General features: G+C 39.5%; 2 protein-coding genes across 7 annotated transcripts in view; one reads left to right on the top strand and one right to left on the bottom strand.

The window, feature by feature from the left end:
- KDM1B (lysine demethylase 1B) overlaps nucleotides 1–2,889 on the top strand; it is a 45,852-nt gene extending 42,963 nt beyond the window's left edge. The window contains exons 22-23 of one of the 3 annotated variants that reach the window (XR_012157309.1): nucleotides 168–400; nucleotides 1,093–2,886. The gene's annotated coding sequence lies outside the window, so the exon portion shown is untranslated. Of the gene's footprint in view, nucleotides 1–167 lie in introns of all 3 variants that reach the window. The other 2 variants (XM_073331905.1, XM_073331906.1) reach the window with 2 other exon arrangements.
- The window catches only part of DEK (DEK proto-oncogene), a 37,613-nt gene that overhangs the window by 6,212 nt on the left and 13,194 nt on the right, over nucleotides 1–18,207 (bottom strand). For 3 of the 4 annotated variants that reach the window (XM_073331913.1, XM_073331910.1, XM_073331911.1), the window contains 7 exons: nucleotides 16,715–16,809; nucleotides 13,076–13,196; nucleotides 8,686–8,874; nucleotides 4,022–4,157; nucleotides 3,382–3,536; nucleotides 2,193–2,261; nucleotides 1,538–1,619 (listed from right to left, as the gene is read on the bottom strand). In XM_073331913.1, coding sequence (XP_073188014.1) covers nucleotides 1,538–1,619; nucleotides 2,193–2,261; nucleotides 3,382–3,536; nucleotides 4,022–4,157; nucleotides 8,686–8,874; nucleotides 13,076–13,196; nucleotides 16,715–16,809 — 847 coding nt within the window. The remainder of the gene's footprint in view (nucleotides 1–1,537; nucleotides 1,620–2,192; nucleotides 2,262–3,381; nucleotides 3,537–4,021; nucleotides 4,158–8,685; nucleotides 8,875–13,075; nucleotides 13,197–16,714; nucleotides 16,810–18,207) is intronic. The other variant, XM_073331912.1, reaches the window with a different exon arrangement.

Here is an 18,207-nt window from a genome sequence, read left to right as displayed (position 1 = left end):
TCATGTTAGAATATTCCAGTGTGTTTTAGCTGGCATACACGACATTTGAGGTGTATGCATTATTTTTTTATTAGAGGGTTTGAAGTAAAAGAGACATTCACTTACAATTTTTCTGCAGTCTGACTAACAAGTACTGGTTCCCTTACATCATCCCTTTTTTATTTTAGGGAGTAGCAAAATGAATTCACTTGAAATTATTCTTAAGCATTACTAGCTACAGACTGGATCATGAGCTCTACATTAAGGGTGGCATGTTGCTGTAGCAGCTAAAGAAAGCAAGACTGCAATTCACGGAGTCAGTTTCCTTCCTGTTTCCCCTACTGCTGCAGGGAGGGAGTATGGGGTCTACATCAGATGCAGTGTACTCTCTTCAAGGCAGCATCATAACTCTCCCAACCAGGTGTGTGACTGGAGATATGTGCTGAGCCAAGGCTCTGCCTGCTCTCTCTCCACTCCCACACAGCTGCATGGAGAGGGAACAGAGCAGCTCAGCTTGTGTTCTCTCCTCATAGAATCATAGAATATCAGGGTTGGAAGGGACCCCAGAAGGTCATCTAGTCCAACCCCCTGCTCAAAGCAGGACCAATCCCCAATTTTTGCCCCATATCCCTAAATGGCCCCCTCAAGGATTGAACTCACAACCCTGGGTTTAGCAGGCCAAAGCTCAAACTACTGAGCTATCCCTCCCCGCTGTATTACCTGTGCTATTACCTGTGATGCAAGTAGCCAGTGCTTTGCATCCCTAAATTGCTGTGTAGCCTAGGCCATTATTTGGCCCTTTCAAAGCTGTGCATTAATTATGCTAGTTAGATTAATAGAGGCCATGGTAGCTTTACTATTTTAGTTCTTCCTGAATAGTAACTCATATTTCCCAAAGATAAAAAAATTACTGAACCCACATGTGAGTGGCATTCAGGTTTGACTAATGTTAAGAAAAAAAACTATCAGCTTTTAGATGAAGAGCGCACAGGGCAAAGATCCAGCTCCTGAATCAAGGTTGGCCTGAAAAACGTTTGTGGTCACTTCCCATACAAAAAAACCAAGCTTTCTGAAACTAGTACTAGTACAACCATATTTGCTCCAACCCCTCAGACAGAGACCAACACCTACAAGATCTTCACCAAGCACTCTCAAAACTATGATACCCATACGAGGAAATAAGGAAACAGATCAACAGAGCCAGACGTGTACCCAGAAGCCTCCTGCTGCAAGACAAGCCCAAGAAAGAACCAACAGAACTCCACTGGCCATCACATACAGTCCTCAGCTAAAACCTCTCCAACGCATCATCACTGATCTACAACCCATCCTGGACAGCGATCCCTCACTTTCACAGGCCTTAGGAGTCAGGCCAATCCTTGTCCACAGACAACCTGAAGCATATTCTCACCAGCAACTACACACCACAGCAGAGTAACTAACTCAGGAACCAATCCATGCAACAAACCTCGATGCCAACTCTGCCCACACATATCTACACCAGCGACACCATCACAGGACCTAACCAGATCAGTCACATCATCACTGATTCATTCACCTGCACGTCCACCAATGTAATAGATGCCATCATGTGCCAGCAATGCCCCTCTGCTATGTACATTGTCCAAACTGGACAGTCCCTATGTAAAAGGATAAATGGACACAAATCAGATATTAGGAATGGCAATATGCAAAATCCTGTAGGAGAACACTTCAACCTCCCTGGACACACAATAGCAGATTGAAAGGTAGCCATCCTGCAGCAAAAAAACTTCAGGACCAGACTTCAAAGAGAAATTGCTGAGCTTCAGTTCATTTGCGAATTTGACACCATCAACTCAGGATTAAATGAAGACTGTGAATGGCTAGCCAACTACAAAAGCAGTTTCTCCTCCCCTGGTGTTCACACCTCAACTGCTAGAAAAGGTCCTCATCCTCCCTGATTGAACTAACCTCATTATCCCGAGCCTGATTCTTGCTTGCATATTTATACCTGCCTCTGGAAATTTCCACTACATTCGTCCGACGAAGTGGGTATTCACCCACGAAAGCTTATGCTCCAATACGTCTGTTAGTCTATAAGGTGCCACAGGACTCTCTGCTGCTTTTACAGATCCAGACTAACATGGCTACCCCTCTGATACTTAGTATTATATGGTGTTCCAACCTCTGATGTTTAAAAATATACCATTTACTTTTTCAGATAAGTTTACCTCTTTAACTGTCTTTTTGATGAAATCTTTTCTTTCAGACAAGTCATAACTGGGATAATTTTCATATACCTAAAGCAAGCAATAAAAAAGAGCTAGTGTGAGTGAGAAGTCTGTTATTTAGTTTTCAGAACATTAACTTCATGATTTTAGTGCAGAGGAGCTGGAGCTGTAGAATCCAAATGTAAGTTGTACAATGTCATTTGAAGAGTCAAACCTTTTATTTCCCTCATTTTGCCTAAACTCAGTTTTTGAAAGTTTGTGTAGCAGTTATTTTTAATAACAGGAGTTACAGTTTTCATATTAATAAAGCACAACATGTGGGTGACAGAATACCCTGGAGTCAAGCAATTCATGCTGTTTACCAGTGGGTGTGTTGTATCCTCTGGACCAGTGGTTCTCAACCTTTTCTCATTTGTGGACCCCTAAGAAATTTTAAATAGAGATGTGGACCCCATGAAGTTTTTTTTTTTTTTTTTACACACACACACAGCGAGAGCACACTGAAATCTTTTCAGTTTAAGGCTTTCACAGACCACATGTTGAGAACCACTACTCTAGACCGGCAGCTGCATTCCCCGTAAGTATGAAAGAGACTAAAAGAACAAAGACCAGGTCCACAGTAAGTACAGTTTTGGGTCCTTTTGACAGTACTGTTTTTAAAAACAGATACTGTTTTACCACTAGCAGTAGCCAAATATGGGGGGGTGGGGGGGGATGGGAGAGAGATGATCATTAAACTGGCAAATAATGGATTTTTTGACTTGCTGGCAATTCTGAAAAATTTAAAAAAAGTTTAGTTTCAGGTCCAGCTGAAAACAAAATTTTGGGCAAGTCAAAAAATACTTTGACTCAAATGTGTTTTATTTTATGCATTTTGACAAAAAGCAAACGAAGACTAAATTCACAAAACAGCCAGGTAGATGTGTGGGGTAGAGGAGGCTGAGGGGAAGTGTTAACCCTCTGTTAACCTCTAGCACCCTGAGGCTTTCTAGCAAAGTGCTGACAAGATTCAATGCAGCCTAGTTCAAGATCAAAGCCTTAAGTGGTACAGCTTTAGACATTCACACATTTCTTTGAGTATAATTAGTATATGAAATATTTACATTTTCACACATTTACAATTTACAAAACAAAATTAGGAATATCAAAGTTAGTTTTTAAACAAAAGCTGTAGAATTTTTATACATACCTCTTTGCAAATCTGTTTCATTGTGACTTCCTCCAAATTTGCATTGGCCAATAACTTCTTGACAGTTTCCTTAAGATCTTCATCTGTAGGTGGTTTCTTCAACTTTTTAATTAAAGGTTCATCATCTGAACTATCCTCAGACTCACTTTCTAAATCTGGAAGATTTACTTTATTAGAATTCAAATGTTTGACATCTCCCTGCTGCTTCCTTCCTCCAGAAAAGAACACAGGACAATTATGTCCCACCCTGTCCCACATTATTCCTTGACAATCTGACAGATCATGTTTTGCTGATTTTGTTTATAAAATACCAAGTGTTTAAAACTATCTAGTATTAATTTCTGCCCTAACCCAGAATACTGCAATTCAGCTTCTCCCATCAATCAGGCTGAAGTATGGCTGCAGACCAGGTTATAAGATTCTGTTAAATCACTCTACAGGTCCTGTTAAAGATCTTGCCAAGGCCCCCCAGCAGAGAGGGGGTCTCATCCTGCTATTTCAAATCTAAATTAGCAAAACAAACTTGTGATTTCTACATCAGAGAAGCAATAAAAAGTATGCAATGTTTTGCTGCACAGTTAAGGTTAAGACTCATCTTCTAAATTAAGCAACACAGTGAAAACAAGACTAAAACCTTTACCTTTTTTTGAACTGTTCTGATTCTTCTTTGTAGTGCTGCTATCTGCTTTCTTGACATTAGCACTTTTCACAGCTTTCTTGTTTTTAGAAGGCATCTTCTGTTTAGGTTTTTCTTTTTTAGATGCTTTCTTAGGTTGCTGTAGGAGAGAAAAGAATGGATTGAATCCTGACTTCTAGCACAACAGCTCTCAATCCCCACCAATATGCTACATGGGTGTGAGAAACATGTCATTGCAAACTGAATTATTACATTCAGATGTGAAATACTGGCTATTTATAGCTGTGTACTATAGTGGATGGTAGTGAGGAAAATGCATAGGTACTGTGAAGTTAAAATCTGGACTCTTCAAGATTAGATTTTAATTTTGCATAAACTCTGGAGCTCAAACCAAGACAATCAAATTCTTGACTGTTTTAACAAACAGCTGGAACTTTTTCTAGCCTTATGGGTGATTGTACTAAGTATCTCCATTCATAATTATGTCTGATGTTATTAGAGAGCATTTTTTTCCCCAGGAGGCAGGTATCTTCATAGGCCTGGTTAAAGTGAAATTCTACTCTGAAAAGGGACTACAATGGCAGAGGGTTCAATGATTATTGTAACCTGAATTTATCCATGAAGCAAGATGCATTTTCTAACCGCCAATCCTATAAACATACCCAGGACTCATTCCACCTTGGAAAATTATGAAAGTTACATTTTTTCGTGCTCACATAGCATCATAAGTAATAAAGCTTTTGCCAGCCAAGTTTCAACCCCCCATACCTGCACAACCCCATTAGTCTTAAACAAGATTGTATGGGTGTAACTGAGGATCTAATTTGGTGTACAAAATATTTTATTGGTGACGAATCACCAGAAGGAAAGAGTCCTGATTACATTTGTAGGTATGGCAGTTAGAAAGTGTGACATATGGGATCAGTTCACAATAAATGATAGACACTGGAATTAAAAGGTGCCATTTTAAATAATTTTAGAGTAGAATTACACTTAATACAATAGTGTCCCATCAATAACTATTCCAAAGCAGATTCTGTTTTTCCTATAAGTAGCGACTATCCTTTAAGACAAAACCAGAAGTACGCATAATTGCTCCAGTCTGCCAAAAATAAGCAGAGGTGCACCTAGAAAGCAATCCACTACTAACAGAATGCCAACTCTTATCCCTTCCACAATGTTCTACTTACCTTCCTTTTATTTTGTCAGTTTTATCATCCCAAAACTTTAGTCAGTTTATTTTAGTGGAGCACCAATAACTGACTGCTATGTCATCTGATTTCTAGAATACCCTAGGCACCATTTGCCCTACAACAGAACCCTTGAGAGTCTGATTAAAACTGAACAAGCAAACCATGGTATTCTATAAACAATCTAGTTTTAGTTTCCATCCTTGCCCACAATACTGCAACTTAGCATCCCTTCAGTCAGGCAGAAGTATGGCTGCATGGCCTCTAACTATTACACATGGGTGAATTTTTACTAGTAGAAGTGAACTACATTAATGAATGCACACAACTGGCTCAGTTATGATGCTTTAAAAATAGACAAACTACAACATATTTGATGAAGTCAAAATCAACTGATAAATAGAAGATACAGGATACATAAACTAGACATATTTGCTTTATTTACACAAGTTAAACGTATTTAAGTCTACAGGATCAGAGTCTGTTTAACTGCCAGCCCTAGAAACTTCCTCTGAAAGTTACTGAGGCAAGCATGGAACTCCACAACACTGTTTAGCATCAAATGATACTGCAAAAAATAAGAACTTGGGAATTTCTCAAAAGGAAAAGTCAAAAGTTAAGCATGTGCTTAAGTCCTGTAAATCGTAACTAGTAAATAGTGCAAAACAATTTGACATGAAAAAAAACCCAAATTGGATTTTGACTCACATTACCAGTAACTACTTTCATTTACACTTGTGCAACCCATAAAACTTAGTTAATTGTGTTGGTGCCCCAGTCAGACTAGAATCCAGCTCACTGCTTCAGAGCTGTTGGCTTTTCAGAGGCAACAGAAGCACTGAGAACTTTGTCACTGTAGTCAGCAGGAAATACACACAGATCATATTCTTAAGTAGTTACTTTTCAAACTAGAGTGCTTTGGTGTTTTAAGTGTTTGGCTACAGAGCAAGGTTAGAAGTTTAAATGGAAGTCAGTCTGCCTTATAACGTATAGGAAGTGTTCTTTCCTCAGAATCCAGATTGTTTTCTAAAAATTGTCTTTGAATCCTTAATTCTAAGAAGCTGTCTTTTTGGAATCTCAATCAAGAGAAGCATGCAGGTGTTTGCATCTGTCCCAAGCATTCCTCACCCACGACTCCAACAGTTAGCTCAACAGAGAGCAGAATAGCCTAACTAAATGAGGGCTGTCTAGCTAGTTTTTATTGTGCTGTTGCTGAAGGACTGTTAAGCACATGGCAAAAAAATAATAATTTTTGCTGTTTTAAATATATAGGCAGTTCTTGCCTACCTTTTGCCATTTGCCACAACTGAGCTAAAGAGACATCCAGTTTTCAGTTGTCAATAAGCTTCTGTTCCAAGCAGGTTCATAATTTCAATTTATTTTCAATAACTTCATACATTATAAGCTACAGATATTCATCTATAGATTGTCTGTGAAAGTTTGATCTTCAAGTTGATTGTAAATTAAGTGTCTGACTTCTCACTGTTCGGACAACTCTGGTCTGAACCTTCATGGAATTTGGGATAACTTGAGTGAGTTTACTTGGGTCTGGTCTACAATATGAAATTATGTCGGTATAACATCGCTCAGGGGTGTGAAAAATCCAGTTAAATCTATCCAGTTAAACCCCAGTGTAGACAGCCTGTCGGGGAGGTGGATTACCTGTGCTGAAATGAGAACCCCTCTGTCAGCATTTTAAATGTACACAAGCCCTTGGTTTGCTGAAACTTTTCCTTTAAGACCCTCAGTCAGGAGAATTGCCTGTACAGGGCATAAGAGGTAGAATGTTTTAAGAGCAGGGTAGTTTTTCCACGAACTAATCAAGTTTTCTTTGAAGTTCTCTAACATTATAGTCCCTCTGAGGTGGGTCTGTAAACACTCCTTAGGAGTGTCAGACATCTAAAAGTTTTCAGGTTTTACCTGACAGCTCGGAAGGAACAGAGGGTTTACCTCCTACCTCTTGAAGAAAGGCAAAAAACTGAGGTGAGTGGGGCTTACCTATCTTTTATAGGCAGCTGAGCTCTTGGAAAAAGGATTTCTAAAGAAGACTCCTGACACAGAGAGCCAGATTCCTCTCCTCACAGCAGAAAGACTGTACTGGTGAACAGATGAACAAAATATAAAATTAGCTTTTAATACTCTAGTCCTCTTTCAACTCACCAGCTGTGAGTACCACCAAGAAATGGCAAGTTAAGAATGTGTGGTTCCAATCTTGTTTTATGGAGAATGGTGGTGAAATATCATTTGGCGTTTTATGACATTTTCGTTTTGAAGTTACACGAATTTGCCTTCCAACAAAAAGTTTTCACGATTAACTACCTTCCATAGCTCAGACAATTCAAATATATGGCCTACCACACTTGTAAATCATAAGTGGAAGTGCAGCCCAGGTCAATAGTGGCTGACGTTTTATCACAACCTGTAGTTCAGTGGCTTATATGAAATGCTGGTCTCAGTCCTGTAATTAGTGAATTGGACACGTCCACATCACAAAACCCACAGCCATAACTGCAGGTAATAAACGATCTCATCTAAGAGATCAAGATGTAAAAGGATACGAAGCCTGAAGTCTCTTCACTGGTATAGTATAGGGTTGAGTCAATATGAAGATGCTTGTATTGCCACTCCACATTTTGTAACTTTTGTGAGAACGGGGGAAGAAAGGGATGAGGGGAAGCTCAAGCTGTGAATGTATGAGGAAAAATGCTAGTGTTTGAAGAAAAAAATTAAGTTTATGGAAAAATAAGGTTCTGAAAAGAACGAACAAACAAAAAGGAGTAGAAAATTGAGTGTAATGGGACTATCACCTCTTGAAAATCTGCAGAAAACCATTTAAGGTTGCTTAGTTTTGTACTAATAAATATTTGAGGGACCACCAAAGAACTACACAAGAATCTGGGAACTGATGTCCCAAGACCAGTGCTAGATAGGTAGAAGTGACTTTACTTACTGAATTCTACAATTCTTACTTCAACTGTAGCTCACTAAAAGTAATCCCTAGTCAAAAAGCAATGGTGTTTTACTAGAAAATGTCACCAGGAGATATAAGAAAGGCAATGCTTAAATTTCAGCTCTTGGCTGCACTGCTTGTTAGAGATGTTTAAAAAAAGTCCATCACATGCAGCAACTGATTTTACAAGACTCACAAGCATCTGAGATCAGAACCAGGTCCTCTGATTTCTGTTTCTTCATCCCTCAAAGTTTTAGTTCTTGGATCACACCATATTTCTGACACTGGAAGAAGTCAGGTCTTCCTGATGTATAGTGTAGTACCTTATGAATTTTTGTCTCAAGTTGTCCACATGTGAAGCAATCCTTTCCACTAACTAAAGCTTACTTTCCACCTTTAAAAAAAACCCACCACCAAAACAATAACACTATATTGAAACCCCCTTCCAGTAATGTAGCCAGTTAGTTACAAACTAAGCAAGACAAACTCATTCATCTTTCCTGAAAATGAAGTTTTGTTATATTTACCTCCTCTTCACTCTCTTTATCTTCTTCAGAAGATTCAGCTTTCTCTTTCTTTTCATCCTCCTCCTCACTACTAGATTCATCCGACAAAATCTCAGGACATTTGGTGTGTTTTACTTTTCGTGCAGTTCCTGAGCTACTGCGTTCTTTTTTGCCGCCTTTGCTGGGTGTTTTTTTGGACTTTGGCAATGGCTGTTTAAGATAAAAGTATGGGTTTAAAAGAGTAACAAAATTTAATAATTTTTTAAATTTCAATTTCAGTCAAGTCATATGAATCAAGAATAAGCAGGGGTATAGCCACCACTGACCCATAAAACTTAAAAGTATGTGCTTTTGGCAACCACCAGATGCCCGTTACTAGGGACCGTCATTTTAAAGTGAAGAGTTTACACTACTTTAAAAAAATTCAAGGGATTGTTTTATTTAAGTTCATGACAAAATCACAATTTAGGGCACAATGAAACAATTAAAATTGTAGCCACATAGTTGTCAGTGTCTGTGGTATGGGGGAAATCAGGTGGACGCTGAGTTTATAGTTTGTTGTGTCTATTTCCTCCCTATCCCCCAAAAAAGACACTGTCATTCATTGTGAATGAACATGTTGCCCTCCAATCACTTCAACCCATTATCTCAAAAATGGACTCAAGTTAGAGGCTTATCTTTTCAGATCTAAAAAGCTGAGAATCTTAATCTTAAGTATTGCTCCATTATTTAGAAATACAAACATTTTTGACAAGGGCACCCTGGATTCTTTCAGAGTCTCCACCCTAACAAAAATGTCTAGATGCCTATTGTCTAATTTTTTTCTGCCAATCATATTAAAAAATGCCTCATCTTTTTCTTGCCAGTAGAGACATTACCAAGCATACTGGCTCATTCTGGAGGTGAGAAAGGTATATAGTGTACTGTATTTTAGAACTATCGTTGAAAACCATTCTGAAGCCTCAGCTAATACAGACTGAGACAACCCTCTTGCCTTAGAAGGGGGTTAATATAAGCACAACATACCTGCACTTCATTTGCTACATTGAACTTCCAGCTGATTTAAATGCGAATCTAAATATTGGTTATAATCGAAATCCCTAGACTAATTGTGAATTGGCATTAAAGGCTGCCTCTCCCCTTGAGTCACAAAAATAACAAAGAATCCTGTAAGCGTTCTGCTGACAGTATTTAACTGTGACACTGACTACATTTCCCAGACTTGAAGAAGAACTTTGTGTAAGATCAAAATCTTGTCTCTCACACTAACAGGGGTTGGTCCAATAAAGAATTGCCACCTCACGTGACTTGACTCTTTAAGTGCTCATATAAGCATTATGAGAGCCAGAGATGAACACATTCAGTAGATGGTCCCCTAATCAAACAATTTTCCTTCTGGCAGTCTGGTCAGCATTTAATAGCTTTCAGAGTATTATGTAATCTTCATTTTTAGATAGAGCTTTGCCTGATGGGTTTAGGTCAGAGGTGGACAATCTACGGCCCGTCAGGGCTTTGGATCTGGCCCACGGGATTGCCACCCCCGTGGGGCTAAAGCAGGATCCCTGCCTGCTCTGGCCCCGTGCCACTCCTGAAAGTGGCCAGCACCACAGCCCTGCGGCCCCGGGGAGGGCAGGGGAAGGAAGACAGAGGGCTCCATGTGCTGCCCTTGCCTGCAGGCACCGCCCCCCACAGCTCCCATTGGCTGGGAACGAGGAACCGCCACCAATGGGAGCTTTGGGGGAGGTACCTGCAGGTGAGGGCAGCACACAGAGCCCTCTGTCCCCCTCTCCCCCAGGGGCTGCAGGGACATGGTGCCAGCAGCTTCCGGGAGCGGCCCTAGCCCCACTGCACGCCGCTGTCACCCTGGAGCTGCTCAAGGTAAGCGGCACTGGGCCGGAGCCTGCACCCCAAACCCCTCCTGCACCCCAACCCAGAGCCCCCTGCCACACCCCTCCTGCACCTTAACACCCTGCCCTAAGTCCCTGCCACACCCCACACCCCTCCTGCACCCCAACCCCCTGCCCTGAGCCCCTTCCTGCACACCGCACCCCTCCCGCACTCCAACCCCCTGCCCCAGCCCTACATTCATGGCCCTGCATGCAATTTCCCCTCCCAGATGTGGCCCTCAGGCCAAAAAGTTTGCCCACCCCTGGTTTAGGTAAACATCTGTATTCCATAAGAAAGGGTTACTGTTGCTGCCTAATGTGAACAGTTTTAGAGCTTATGTTTGGTGAAGCTACTTTGATGGGTGTTGCTGTAAGTTATTTTACCACCTACACGTTTCTCCAAATATGTCCATCAAATAATCTACATTAGTGTTTCTCAACCAGGTGTATATGTTCTCCTGGGGGTATGCTGAAGTCTTCCAGAGGACACATCAACTCATCTACATATTTGCCTAGTTTTACAACAGGCTACAGGAAAAGCACTACTGAAGTCAGTACAAAACTAAAGTTTCATACAGTAAATGACTTGTTTGTACTGCTTTACATTCTATATCAGTGTTTCTCAACCTGGGGGTCATGATTTATTTTATGATTATATGGTAAAAGTAAGAAAGTAAGCAATTTTTCAGTAATAGTGTATTGTGACACTTCTGTCTTTTTATGTCTGATTTTGTAAACCAGTAGCTTTTAAGTAAGGTGAAACTTGGGGGTATGCAAGACAAATCAGCCTCCTGTAAGGGGTACAGTAGTCAGGAAAGGTTAAGAGAAACACTGATCTACACTGTAGAATCACATGCAAACAGCAATAAATGTTGGCTATATAATGGAAGTTCCTCAAGTTGGACAAAACTCCAGATACATATTTTACCTATACATATTTCTCCCCCACACAAACTGAGGCAAAGTTCATTTAATTCCTCAGCCATAATTCTACAAAAGCCCAACTTCAGTTATTGTTGCGTTTTTGTTCTCACTGTTAAGACTAAAACCAAACTTCACAATGCCTGCTAACACAATGACACCAATGAGCTCATTTAACAGGTGATTATGTGTGTAGAAAGATGTCAACAGGGGAGGGGAAAAATTTTGATCCCCATTAATATGCAGCCCTCTAAAGTTGAGCATTGTGAGGCTGAAAGTACACACAGTACATTTTAGTGATGTCTGCTTCATTTTAGATTAACCTCTCCAATTGTCAAAAGACACTTGTCTTTGAAGACTAAAAACATGGTCATTTAAAGTTTATTAGGAAGAGCTCCATATTTTCTGCTTTAAATAACAAACATCTCTGTATGGGACACTCAAGTAGTCTCTCCTTATTTAACTTATAATCTCTTCTAGTGCTTCTACCCTGGAAAAGCAACTTTGAAAATGGCATCAGGGGAGTCCATGTTTCTTTTAAAAGCCTTCCGTGTAACTGCACAAAAGTAACTCAAAGCAGATTATTATTATTACTGGAGATGATGCATGAGAAGGAAAGAACCTAGACTGACTTATAGGTCTGGAAGCTATTAGAAGATAGGTTTAATTTGCTCAGTTTATGAAGAAACTGTAGAGACACAAACATTAACTCCCCAATGAGGATAACTTTCCAGGGTAGAAGAGCACTTCAATAAGTTAAGTGTTGACAGAAATGGATGTCTGGGTTGCTTCCCCAAACAAAAAAAGCAGCATAGACAGAGACATTCCTTATTCACTTCTGTATACGACTTCACATTTGTAGCAATTATGATAAAAGGAATTTTGATAAGCAATGACAGCTTTTGACCATTTCTGTATTGCTCTTAGGTTAAAAAAAATAAGGTGGAATACAGGAGCCTAATTAATTATTTTGTGTAGCTGGTTTTAATGCATTGTTACACACTCCAGTTCCAATAAAGCTGTGATCTGGTGATCCCCCCCTTCCCCTCCCCACTGTGTGATGAATGGGTTGAAAGGTGTTTCCACCTACAATGAGCCCTCATACCATTCCCTGATACAGTTGCCACCCTTTTTCTGTCCATTTTCATCTTCCTCCCTTCCCTCACCTCATTTCTATTTTTTTTCTTTTTGGCTCACATTTCACAGCTCCCTTTTTGTTCCTCAAAGCAAAAAGACTACATGCTGCTTGGGTAGAGATGTCCACTGGTAACTCCATGAGCTGGATACATATGCTTTTGCAGCCTAGCTGAGCATGATGGGAAAAGAGAACAGAAGATCAAGCTTGTGGCTTCTGCCTAAGCCTGCAGCCCTATACATGTGATCTGCTATGGTCAGCTACACTGAGTCACCGCGGGAGCAGATTTAGAAAGACATTCACTTTCGAGGAGCCACCCACATACTTAGCTATGGTAGCAGAAGCATATCTGGAAGGGGGAGCAAACCGCTTAAGGCAACATTGTATGTCCCCATTGTTTTTTTCTGCCCACATCCCACCCCAAGTTGAAATCATAACAATGAATAAGTATAATAAAATTGTGCCTCACCTTGCCTGAAGGTTTTGGATGCATTAAGAAGTTTAAGATTCTGGTAACCAGTTCATTATTAACTCCCGATCTTTCCAAATCAAGGACCTCGCAGATACTTTTCAACATGGCATTCCTGAATCTGAGCAGAAACAAAATTCAATTATCTTAACAGGTTATTTAAAAAAGTCAACATTTAAGTATTGAGAGTTTGAGACACTTTTGGTTAGACATTGATCCTACAAACACATGCAGGTGTAGGCAATTTAAGTACTCCTATTTGCATCTGTACCTATCTGTAGATGCTTACAAACACAGTTACATACAATAGGTCAGCATCAAGAATCAATGAAAGTAAGTCTCCCTTCTCAACAATTTCCCTAAACCCAACTCAAAGCTATATACTGTGGGATATAAATACACCTACAATATAAGCAGCAGTTCCCTCAGAAAAGTCTCCCTAGTTACAATGTAAATAACTTTTTTTCCCCCAGATTTGAAGTTATCCACTCCAGGACAAGTCTGGTGAACATGACTTATTTAAACACAACCTTGCAGGCAACCCCACCAAAAATGCTAATATTTTAGCCTCTACTATTTCTTCTGGTTGCTCCTGCCTTTCCATCCAGCCATCTAGTAGTTACTGTATATTTGGGGCATGGATAGACGCTGGGACACATCATCTACTTGATCAGCAGTTTTGGATAAAGGGAAACTAGAGCTGGGTGTCATGTTACAATTTAGGGTTTGCAGGATCAGAAACGAAATGTTTTGCCTTTTTAAAACATAGTGGTGAATGAAATTTTGTATCCAGAAACTGCAACTAGATTAATGCAAAATAACCAAAGTGAAATTCATTGTTCTAGCTTCATTGTACAAGATGAGCAAAGAGAAGAGTAATACCCAATGAAGATAGATTTGAGCCGAGAATTTCTTTGAACCTAACAAGGTCCCTTTAATTTGGCTCCCAAAGTCCTTAAGGTAACAGGAAAAACAGTATTATTTCCCACAATACTTACTGAGTTTTGGATGACAGCCAAGAACAGACCATGGCTAGATCATATTGGGAGAGACAACAGAAAGTGTCTGTTGCTGCCTTTGCAACATTCATTCCAAATCCTTCACCCGCTAGACAAGATGGTAAGTAGATACACATATGCACCTAATTACTACTGCTGAGAGAATTCTAAGAGTTTGGGTGTTGGGGCTACTACTAATACTTCTAAACCAGGGATAATCTATTTTTTGTCAAGGTCCAAATTTGGTCCCCGGTACACCCACTGACTTCCCCTGCTCTAAGCTATTACTACAGGGCTAAAGAGAAGTATATTTATGAAAGGGTTGACTTAAGTTCTCTAGTTGATATGCTGTACTGATAAGGAAAACATGAGTAGATATGGCGTAAATACACTTCTTGTTGCATTAGTGTTGATTTTTTTAGCCTCACAAAAGTTGGAAAACTGATGAAGGCTTCTATGGCAATAAGCAATGTTACTGTTGCTATGCATCACGTTAGAGCCTTTCGTGGTATGATCAAAAACCTCAACAACATATTGCCAAATATTTCATCAACATGGGTTTAAATGGTCTGCTATGAAATTATTCTGAATACGTGTAAACAAGGGTTGCTTTCATGCAAAACTTCCACATTACTTATGAATTACATAACTCCATATAAGTGTTTATACTGCACTGGAAGAGGTATCTCTGGATAAAATAATGTTTGGTAGGGTGCAAGTATTAAAGTGCAGTTGTATTATGAAGAGGTCACTGAGGGATTCTATGCTTGTATCAGTACCTTCCATATCAAGTTAAGTTTATAAGTAAAAATTCCAGTTGCTTGTACTGTCAAACTCAATATTCTGTTTGAAGCTCAAGCTCATTCTTTCCGTTTTACTCTTCTTCACCATAAGAAATTCTGCAGACCAAATATTGTACTCAGTTATGCTTGTCCAACCCTGTTGAAAATAGTGAGGTTGCAAAGATGTACGGAAGGCAGAGTTTAGTCCTGCAGTCAGAATGTAATTAATACTACAGCAGAATTTCCCCACAGTGTTATATGTATAGACTCTTCAGTGCTGAAGGGGGCAAAAAGCAGTAAAGCAAACAGATAGTCAGATGTACTAAGACCTAAAACAACATATGTGCAATTGCTTTTGCAGAGAAGGAAGATTTTAAGAATTAACATGGAAATTTTGTTGAAGAGGATTAGCACAGCAGATCAAACGTACATCAGCTGCTTTTCATATTAGTTATGAGTCTGAATATGCAAAAGTATTTAAGTATACCCTATAATATTTTGCATATCAAGGGTAATGCAAATGTTCTTCAACTCAACCTGTTAAAGATTAAGATTTTCATCTTTAGATAGTTTGCCATGATTTGTTATGTAGGTCTATGAATATTTGATAAGTACTAACTTTTAAAATTAAACTCCTGGAAATCTTCGTGTCCTAGGGAACTAGGAATAGAGAGAGAGAGAGAACAAAACTCTGCAAGTTCTGGGAGTCCTTCCACTGATTTTCAGCAGACTGAAGGGCAAAACTTTAAATTTAAAAAGTCTGCTTGCTCTTTCCACTTGCCATAACTAACTTCAAAATGTAAGCCAGTAAATTGTCTTGAATTTGAAACCAGACTGAAATAGCAGCACAAAGTAGGTGTGAACTTCTCCCATTCTTAACAGGAGTTAATTACAAATTTAAGTGCTAAAAATTAATTATTTTACAGTTACATTTCCAGCAGAAAGATGCAGCTACTGTTCTTATTTGCATATCTTTTCAAGTCTTGGCATACATTTGAAAGGAATAAGGCTGCAATTAAATATGCAGATAATGAGAAATATTTTTTTAGCCCTCAAAATGACTTCCTCATTCAGACGCAGAAGGATGAATGAGGATTCCCTTTCAAGCCAAAGGAGTTCCTTGCTCAACTATAAGGGCCAGTGCACAATATAGGTGTACCCCTTGTCATGAGTTGCATGTGGTGCCCTCAAAGCATTTTACTTAACCTTGGGAATTAAATCCGAGTTTCTCACTGGTCAGAGCAACATGCTACCCACAGGAGTCTTGCCATTCCTCGTGAAGTAATTAGGTGGAGTGGAGACCACTGGGGCCAACTAGACCTAGAAATGTGGGGGCTGCATTGTCCAAACCCAGCATTTACAAGTGATACAGCAAAAGGAAGATCAGAGATACAGAAAACTAAGGATGGCTGTTCTGCTTCTTGGTAGACATTTGCTAACATCCAGAGATTACATAAAATACAAGAGGAAATTATTTAAAGCCTTCTACATGAAGTTCAAGCCACTCTGGTGTTGGAACTTCATTAAATATGTTTTTTCTAACCTCTAGAAAAAAATTACAATACGTAACAGCAATTGCTTTCCAGTACAATCCTGCACCATTAAGATTAAACCTACATCTGAAGTTAGAGAGAGCACATGTCTAATGAAACTAGTTCTTTAGAAATGTTTAAATGTGATTTGAAATAATATTTAGAACATATTAAGAAATAAAATGGTTTAAGTTGAGCTCAAGGACAAAAAGCAAAGCTCTAGAAAATAATCCCTCATCCTAAAATTTAGATTACCTGGAGCAAACATTAGAAAATAAGTGTAACCAGCATGATTTAGCTATATTAAGTAGTTATAGAAGTCATTACTTTTTTAACATTTCTTCCTTTTTTTTATATTGATCACTTCCTTTTTCAAATGGAAACCCGCTGAACTGACCCACGTTCTTCTTTAGTGAGGCAACCTAAAACAGAACACATTGATTATGTCTCATTGGAAACAGTTTAATAGATTACATCCAGCAATGTTTATTCAGCTAATTGTTATTAGTATATGAGAAAGTTTGTTCAGATGCTTACATTCGAAAGGGCAGACAGAATTAGGACATTATGATCAGCCATTGTATAGTGTGGTAAAATGTACGAAAATACTTTAGTAGTCATGTATTTGAGAAAATGTGGGTGAGGTAATATCTTTTATTGGACAAATTCCTGTTACTGAGACAAGCTTTCAAGCTTATACAGAGCTCTTCTTCAGGTCTGGGAAATTTACTCAGGCCAGGTCTACACTACACACTTATATCAGTAATAACTACGTCGCTCAGAAGTGTGAAAATCCAAGTTAGATTTAGGCTTATGTTAGAGGAGGTCAGATGAGATGGATCTGATGGTCCCTACTGGCCTTCAGCTTTATGAAGTACCACTGTAGTGGTTCCAACCCCAACATCTGCAGCCTTTTGCCAGTGCCTAAGAGGCAGATACTGGCTAGTCTGGTTTATTGCATAAGTTGAGTAAGCAGCATAAAAAGTAAAGAACAGACTGGTTTCGATTGTGTGGTTTTACTTTTTTAGTATCACCTTACCTCTGCCCTCTGAGAAATGCCACAATATGTGCACACACACGCTGGCCCTTGGCACCATAATATTCAGGAGTTTCCGGATCCTGGGGTAGCTACACTCACAGACTTAGACAACTCCCCAGAAAGAATACATGTACAGTGTACATACTGGGTGGTGTGATTCTGCTTGAGCTAGCATGCTAAAGATCTCAGTACAGCAAGGGTAGCACAGGCAGCGGCTTATGGTAGCCGCCTGAGTACAAACCCACCCAGACCTCCTGGATACGTACTTGGGCGGCTATCTCAATCAGCCGCCTCTGCTATTGCAGTTATATTGATATTTTTAGCATGCTAGCTTGTGTACATCTACATGAGCTAGGAATCAGATCTGCCACCTCAAACGTAGACATACCATCTCAACCTACACTTTCACTTAACCATCATGACTTAATTGCCATCAAAGACAATTCCTAATGAATTGGGATGAATCTAATATTGGAATATTGGTATAGAGGGGTACATATTGTTCGGGAAGAACACACAGGTAAAGAGAGGTGCTGTTGCATTATACATCCAGTGTGCGTGTATGTATACACACACACACTTGTTCCGATGTCCAGAAGATGAGAGGCAGACCAGTTGAAAGTCTCTGGGTAAAGATAAATGGGGAAAAAAAGAGGTGATATCACAACAGACATCTGCAGACCCTCAGAACAGGAAGAGGAGTTGGACAAGGCATTTCTAGAACAAACAACAAATATCCAAAACACAAGATCAGGCAGTAATCGGGAATGTTAACTACCCA

Source organism: Lepidochelys kempii, chromosome 2 (assembly GCF_965140265.1).
Source record: "Lepidochelys kempii isolate rLepKem1 chromosome 2, rLepKem1.hap2, whole genome shotgun sequence".
Lineage (NCBI taxonomy): Eukaryota > Metazoa > Chordata > Testudines > Cheloniidae > Lepidochelys > Lepidochelys kempii.
The sequence above is the reverse complement of the archived record's forward strand: the minus strand, read 5'-3'. Positions and strand labels throughout refer to the sequence as shown.